The sequence below is a fragment of the Tupaia chinensis genome, unplaced genomic scaffold, assembly GCF_000334495.1.
Source record: "Tupaia chinensis unplaced genomic scaffold, TupChi_1.0 Scaffold000196_1, whole genome shotgun sequence".
NCBI classification, from domain to species: Eukaryota; Metazoa; Chordata; class Mammalia; order Scandentia; family Tupaiidae; genus Tupaia; species Tupaia belangeri.
This window is the reverse complement of record NW_006159671.1, coordinates 2,371,185-2,379,794: the sequence shown is the minus strand read 5'-3', so window position 1 is coordinate 2,379,794 and position 8,610 is coordinate 2,371,185. Positions and strand designations below refer to the sequence as shown.

General features: G+C 37.1%; 1 protein-coding gene across 1 annotated transcript in view; it reads right to left on the bottom strand.

Moving 5' to 3' along the window:
- Positions 1-8,610, bottom strand: part of ANO5 (anoctamin 5) — an 82,389-nt gene that overhangs the window by 67,045 nt on the left and 6,734 nt on the right. The window contains exon 2 of the mRNA XM_006146902.2: positions 3,632-3,678. Coding sequence (XP_006146964.1) covers positions 3,632-3,678 — 47 coding nt within the window. The remainder of the gene's footprint in view (positions 1-3,631; positions 3,679-8,610) is intronic.

Below are 8,610 nucleotides of genomic sequence, written 5' to 3'. Positions count from 1 at the left end.
AGAGTTATGGGAAGACTGAGAAACTATGAGTAAACACATGCTCAAAATCCTTATCCATTTATATGAGTGTCTATGGACCTTTAAAGAATTCTACTGGCTCACATAAGTTAATAGTGAATAATGTTAATTAATTTTATCATTGAATTCTGGAAGAGCAGCCTCTAAAAAGTGTTGTATAGCTACATTTCTGCCATTAAGATAATAAATGAAGGTCCAGCCTCAGTGGCACAGGTAGCAGGCAGCATGCCAAATTGCAGTGCTGGAAGCCACATGATGGACCACAGGTTCACACCTCAGTTAATCTGGAACATGCTGGGTGCAGGTGTGGGTACGAAAGAACCTGATGAGCTAGAGGGTTGGAGGAAAGCGGATCACAACATAACAAACCCTCTCAAGGGTGCCTGTCTTTCTGTTTCTATCTCCCTCTCACAGATGAGTGCATGTGTGTGCATGCATGCATTCCTCTCATACATAAAATACTAAACTTAAAAAAGACAATAAATAAATTTATTATAGCTTCATTTTATACTGATCTCTCATATTTTTTTCAGCTATCCTAAAGAAAAATCAGCTTTATCATTTATAAAAGGGTATAAGAAAACCATTTACTTATTAAAAGTTCCAGAAGCAAGTAAGCTAAGTCACTTGGGGAAAAATAAAAATAAATTTCTCAATCGAAAGTTGTGGATGCATCTTTAGTTTGCAAAATGTAAAATAAAATAACTTAGGTTCCTTTTTATTTATTTATTTTTTAAAATATGCTACACAGTATGTACACTTACTAGAGAGAGACAAAGCAAGAGGGACAGGGAAAGTAAGAGAGCACCCCCTCAGTGGGGGATGGCCATGCCACAATCCCTTCTCCCTTCTGCTCTCAAGATTTGGGGCATGCTTGTACATGCAACAGGCATTTTTCTCAAGCTGCTGGTCCAGGGCTTGAATGGCATAGTCGGCCATGTTGGCCAGTGGATCCAGCTACCTTCACCACCACCCCACCAGCTGGCCTCCTTTCACTTTTTGCTGAACATTTCATTGTCTCACTTCTCACTGACTTTTAGTCTTGGGCAAAAGGGGAATGTGTGCTGTTCTCAATTCTACATTTCCCTTTACAGTGACCATAACTGTGATGTCTCATGCTGCCTCCTTCCCTGACCTCAACCCTGAAGAAATAAACAAATAGTATAAATTGGAATAACATAAATAAGGAAAGGACACAAACTATTACTAGTTACAAACTGCGGCAATATTCAAAGGAACCCCTAGACAAGGTTCTTAAAATAAATGCTCTGGATTCCACAGGCTGAGGACTAGAGTGGAGGGTTAACAGCGTAATAGGTCTTGGGGAGGGTGCTCCTCTCTCTCTCTCTCTCTCTCTCTCTCTCTTTCTCTCTCTCCCTTCCTCCCTCCCTCCCTCCCTCCATCTCTCCCTCCCCCCCCAAGCAAGCACACATCTATCATGGCTGAGACTGGGGGTGGACCATGGCATGGAGTCCTGTGGCAATGGTTGTCTCTCTCCCTCTCTCTCTTTCTCTGTCGTGGGGGGAAAAATGATTAAGCAAAGTAGCATCAAAAAAGTTGTTCAAAGAAAGTTTTTGTTTTAATGGTTTTCTATAGCAATTTTTGGTTGATGATTGTTTCTTTTATTATTTTTGTTCCTCTCCTTTTTTGGGGTATATTTTGCTCTATTTTCCTGAGATGGATGCTTATTACTATTTTGAGACTTATCTCTTTACTAACAAACATTTAGCATGACAAACGTCTCCCTTAGTACTGTTTTGGCTTTCTCTCTCAAATGTTGATATGCTACATTTTCACTTTAATTTAGATGTTGACATGCTACATTTTCACTTTAATTTAGTTCATTTATTTTGAGAATTTCTTTAGTCTCTGAATTATTTAGAAGTATACTGTTTAGTTTTAGAATGCTGGAGATATTACTCTTAATAGTTCTGTTACTGATTCACAGTTTGAGTTCACTGTGGTCACAAAATGCACTCTGAATCTAATTCTATCAAATCTGTAATGGTTTGTTTTATAGCCCAGGATATGGTTTATCTTGGTTTATATTCCACGAGCATTTGAAATGAATGTGTATTCTGCGGCTGCTAGGTAGAATACGCTACAAATGTCAATTATATCCTATTGGTTGATGATATTGGGTTTGTCTATATCCCTGTTGGGTTTCTACCTAGTTTTGTATCTACTGTTAAAAAAAAAAGATATTGAAGTCTTCAATTATAATTACAGATTTGTATATTATTCCTTTCCTTTCTATTAACTTTTGCTTCATGTATTGTGATGCTGCTATTTTATGCAGATGGCTTTAGCATTGCTATGTCTTCTTATTGGATGGACTTCTATCATCATGTAACATCCCATTCTGCAATAGAAATTTGTTTGCTATAAAATATACTTTATTGTATATTAATATAGTACTTCTACTTTTATCAGTGTTTGCATGTATTTTATGTGATAATATATGTGTTTTTGAACCTTTTACTGTTGTGTTTTTTTAAAATACACTCTGTAAATCTCTGCCTTTTATTTGGCATTTAGACCATTTACATTTAATGTAATTATTGATGTATTAGGTATTTAATTCTGCCATTTACTCTTTTTTTTTTTTGGGGTAGAGATTTTTGCTATAGGGCGCGTGCGTTTGCCAGACAGACAGAGAGAGACAGAGAGATAGAAAGTGAGAAATCGCCCCCCAGGGGGGATGGCCATGCCGCAATCCCTTCTCCTTCATTCTCCTCTCAGGGTCTTGGTCATGCACGCACACATGCCTGGCGTGAGTTTAAGCCACTGGGTCCGGGACTCAAACCGCAGTCGACTATGTGGGAGTCCAGCAACATAGCCATTATGCTAACTGCTGGTCCCCCATTTACTCTTGACTCCTGCTTTATAGTTATCTGTTTTATTTTTCCTGAGACTTAAAAAAAATCATTTTCCGCCCTTTTTTTGATACATGTGTGTTTTTTTGATACGTGTGTGTGTGTGTGTGTGTGTGTGTGTGTGTGTGTGGTATTTTTAAAAAGGGTCTCACTGGGTCCTGAACCCCAGCTTCAGTCTCCTGAGTAGCCGGGACCATTGGCTGCACCACTAGGCCTGGCTCCTACAAACAGAGTCTCACTATGTTGCCCACATTGGCCACGAGCTATGATCCTCTTGCCTTAGCCTCTTGAGTAGCTAGGATGATAGGCATGTGCCACCACACCAGGGTTTTTAGGGTGTACTGGGAATTAAACCTGGGCCTCTAATGTGGCTTTGGCCTGCCAAGATTCAGCATCCAAAATGTTTTACTATGGCTGAGCCACATTTTCTTACAATTTTGCTTTGGTTTATCTAAACACTTTTTGAGTATATTTCTTTGTGGAGCATTTTTAATAGTTGCTCTTGAAATTACATTAAGTATCTTCGCTTACTATAGACAAGTGAAGTGTATAACCCTCCTTTCCCTTTACATCCTCAAACCTTCTTTTGTTTATAGTTAGATGACAAAATGAATACAAATGTGGTATGAGTAAATATTTGAAATAGAAGAACTTAATTATTCATATAAATTGCATTTCTAACCTTGTCATGTTTTTTCTCTGACCTACAGGTTAGCTAATATATACATGGAACTTACCTCACTCATTTGGAAAGCATAGTTTAACTCTCTACTGGATCTTTTCCCTATGAAATAGAGAAAAAAAAATATATATTTAACTGGCAGCTGATAAGCACATGTTTAAAAGTCTACATAAAGAGAAAAGAAAACTTCAACAAACAAAAATATTCAAAGAAAAAAGATAGGAAAAAATGTACAAGGTCTTCCTGGAGTTAAGTGGTCTAAAATAGTCTTCAAAACAAATCTCACCAAAAGCTGTGCATCTAGGGGGAAGGGATCAAATACTAATGTGTAGGATATAATCTTACCCACCAAGAAGTAAACTTAAGTTGAGCAATGCAGTTATCAATCTGTAGCCACAAAACTGCTAAGAAGAAAACATTCGGTAGGGATGTTCCCTGGTAACTCTCTTCTTACCATGTGAGAAGTAATACTCTCTCAGGCTGTTTTCCTGGAATTGAACCTGACTGGTTCCAAGTAAAACATGGTGAAAGGACCACTTCCCAAGTAGGCTGAATTATTTTCTCGACAAACGAGTAAGTTTCAGACACTAAAAAAAGTTACAATATAGATCTCAGATTCTTATTCTCTAGTGACTCCAATTTAGAAAAACACTGAGAAATATTTCTTGGTTAATAACTTCCTTATATAAAAAATGTAAGAGAGAAAACATCACAATAAAAATGGAGTAAAATACTGCTATCACTTAAAAGCCATCCGCAGTAACTGTAATTTCAGGAATAATTAGTATACATTCTAAAAATATAGAACATATCTATCTTCCTTTTGTATTGCAAACTTTTTCCTAATCCAAGAAACACAATTAATTTCACAAAACAATGTAAAATGTATGTTAAATGAAATGAATTGTGCTTTGTGCTTTGCTTACAGGAGTCCAAATCCTTTTCAGAGGTTATGGAAATCACTAAATTATTCTCCCTAAACATTAAACCCACTTTACAGATGATTCTATACTTGATTCAAATTTACCTATTAAGAGTAAGCTTGGGAATAAGGTCCAAAGTGTTCTACAGAGAAGCATACTTTATTTTCTTTCATTAGCTCAACCGGGGCTTGATGTGAAAATAGTCGCATGCTGCATAATGATGTTTTGGTCAACAACAGACCACAAATAAAACAGGAGACCTATAGATTACAATGGAGCAGAAAAATTCTTATCATTTAGTCATGTCCTAGCAAAACATATAATCACGTAATTGCAGTGGTGCTGATGGAAATAAAACTGTGTTGCCAGTCATGTAAAAGTATAATTCCCATAATTATATACAGTACATACTATTTTACAATGCTAGTAAAAAAATATGTTACTGGTTTATGTATTTACCGTATTATATTTTCATTTTAGAATGTAATCCTTCTATACATAAAAACAAACAAACAAACAAAAAAAAACCCTTTGGGTTAGCCAAGTGGCATGATAGTCAAGATAGCTGGATCCCACATGGTCAATGGCAAAGTTCAAGTCCAGGATCCATGCTGGCACGTGTGTAAGTGTGTGAAGACCTTGCTACTTTAGAAATCCAAACACATGTCTTCTTAGATTATTTTTACCAATATAATCTCTAGATATCCTCCCTCATATGCTTTCCACCTTTCATTAACATTATAGACATTAAATAATATATTTTTCTTAAATCACAATATATATTTTAGTCAAATAAACTATTTAGTTTGCTATTATGTTAAGAAGAGGAATTCCTGAGACTGAATTATAAAAAAATAGAAGTGGGGCCGGCCATGGTGTGGTGACGAAGGCAGCTGGATGACACATGGCCAACTGTGCCATTTGAGTCCCAGCCCCAGCAGTTTGAAAATCATACTGGACATGTGTGCAGGCAAGCCCGAAATCCTGAAAGGAAAAAGAGATGGAGGAGAAGGGAGTGCAGGGTGACCATTCCTCAGGGGGGTGCTTTTTCACTTATTCTCTTACTCTCTGTCTCTTTCCGGTAAGTACACACACCCTTGGGAAAAAAAAATAATAGAGGCTTATTTGACTAATTCTGAAGGCTGAAAAGTCTGAAGGTGTGAGGTAGGCATCAGGCCAGCTACATGACAATGTGACTAAGGTCAACAGAAGCAGAGAGGATGGCAGGCACAGGCAGAGAAAGAGACCTGGGGTGGCCATCCTCCTTTAGTAACTACTTGCTCTCTTGAGAACTAACTTCTACCCAAAAGAAATAAAACTCACTGAGTCTTGTGAACCATCATTAATCCACTCATGATATCTGTGCCTCCATGATTCAATCACCACCTTCTGGGTCTCACCCTCTAAAGCTCTCACAATCTCTAAGCATCATTACACTGGCGATCAAATTCCAAAACATGAAACTTTGGGGGACAAACCATTATCCAAACCATTGCAATGACCAAAGTCAATACATCTAAATCCATGAGTATGAAGTGAAATAACAGTTTCATATGTTAAGACATTTAATATTGTGAGGACATAAATGTTTTCTTAATTGATCTATTGAGTTAATTCAACCCCAGTTAAAATCTCAACAAGTTTTCAGGAAGGAATGTGAAAACAATTCTAAAATGTATAAGCAAATGCAAAGAGCCAAGACTAACCTACATATTCATAATGAGAGAAATAATGTTAGAAGACCAAAAAGCCCAGAAAGACATCCTCACATTTATGGCAATATGGCAAAAGTGACAATGTAGATCACTGACTATAGGCTAGATTTTTTATTAAAAGATTCTGAGGCAATTGGATATATATTTGAAAGAAAAATATAAAAGGAACTTGGAACATCCTCCCCCCCACCATATGCTATATGCCAAATCAATTCCAAATGACAAATAGGCTTAGTATATGTGAAAAATGAAACAATAAAACAGAGGAGAATCAATGTTTTAAAGACTCAGAGTACAAAAACAGTTCTATCTAAAAAGAGCAAAAGTAAGATTGCTATAAATGAAAGATTATAAATTTTACTATATTAAAGGTAGAAACTGCTCCTTGTAAAAATGAACTATTAAGAGTGAAAAGACAGGCTATAGAGCAAAGGGAGTGTATGTGACAAACAAAACACTTATTCTCAATATGTGAAAAATTGCTATGAATAGGGAAAAAATGTAAAAGCAAATTTTTTTCAATGGGCAAACAATTTAAACAGGTACTTCATAAAAGGAGAAATGTGAATTATCAGTAAACACTAAAAGACAATCAGTCTCATTGGTCATAGGACATGCAAATGAAACCACAATGAGATACCATTAAACACCTTTCAGTTGGGCAAAATTTTTTAAATTCTGACAATACTAAGAGTTGACGAGAATGTGGATCAAGAATAACTTTCAGAGAATTGCTGGTGAGAGTATAGAGTGTAGAATGGTACAACCATTTTAGAGAAGTGTTTAGTAGGGCGTACTAGAATTATACATACACACACACACACACTTTCTCTCTGTACTTTAAAGTTCAAATCCTCTATCGGTGATTTTTCAAAGTATGATCTGCTAACCACTATCAAGATCAGATTTTACTTTTATAATACTAATACCTTATGTGCCTTTTTCATTCTATCATCATGTATGCTGATGATATAAAAGCAGTGGGATAAAACTGCTAGTGCCGTCATACAAGTCAAGGCAATGGCACCAAACTATACTCGTAATAACTGTATTCTCTATCATCATGTATGCCTCATAAAAATGAAGAAATAAAAATCCAGTTTAACTTAAAAATGAGATACAGAAAGGGAGGATTGTCTGTTGATGACAACGTGTATGATAATACCTTTAACTGGACTGGTATGCAATGTATTCATGCTGGGAAAATTCATTTTACAAGCTGGGGTGATATATAATGATTCAATGTGTAAAATAAAGTTGTTGAAAATCACTCCAATGAAACAATCAATCTTACTACTTTTACTAATTCTTGACCCCGAATACACATCTTTTTAATAATCTATAAGGGAATGGGAAGTATGCATGAAGCACCATTGCTGCATGCCAAGGCACCGTAGTTATCCAATTAAAAACTACTTTGTGGGGACCAGCAGATGGCGTAATGATTACATCACTGGACAACCACATAGTCAACACTGGTTCGAGTTCCGGATCCAGTAACTTAAAACTCACACGGGGCATGTGTGGGTGCGTGCCCCAAATCCAAAGAGGAGAAAAGAGAAAAAGGGATTGGAGTGTGACCATCCCTCCAGGGGGTGATTTCTCACTTTCTGTCTCACTGTCTGCCTCTGTCTCTCTGGCCAGTGCACACATCCTATAGCAAAATCTCTATTATAAAAAAAAAAAGAAAAAGAAAAATTCCTCTGTGGGGTCAGGTAGTGGCACAGTGGGAACAGGACTGGAAAAGGACTTGGGTTAGCATATTTTGGAAAGTCCTTGAGTCATGCCAGCTTTGCCGGAGACACATGGAAGATAGGGGTTCGGTTCCCTCCAGGGTCAACCTGAACTCACCAGGCATATGAGAGCCCTTGATCTTGACTGGCTGGGAAGGCCGGGGATGTGGTGTGAGACCCTGCTGAGGGTGGTTGTCTGTCTGCATCTCTTTCTGTCTCTTTAATCCATGAAAGAAATAAACCTAAAAAATGCTTTCAAAACTATAAATCATCACACAATACCATCATCATAGTTTTATTCATGAATATTGCCTGGGTGTTACAGCTCATAACTCTACAATGCCCTGATCATCTCTCTTTGAATTTGTGAATAAAAAGAACAGTAGTCTATCATACCCTTATCATGAATAAAGACTAGGATTCTAAGAACTACATGCTTTAAAGTATGCTACTCCATCACTGATTGAGCCTTTTATTTTCCCGAGGATGAAAATAGTCACCATTATGCAAAAGAACAATGCATTAAAGGAATTACAAAAAGACTTCAAAAAGCTTGTGGAGGGGCCACCAGGTGGTGTGGCAATTAAAGCACTGGACTTGGCCACGTGGTCAATCACAGTTTGAGCCCCGGACCTGGTGCTTTGAGCCTTGTTTTCTCTTTCC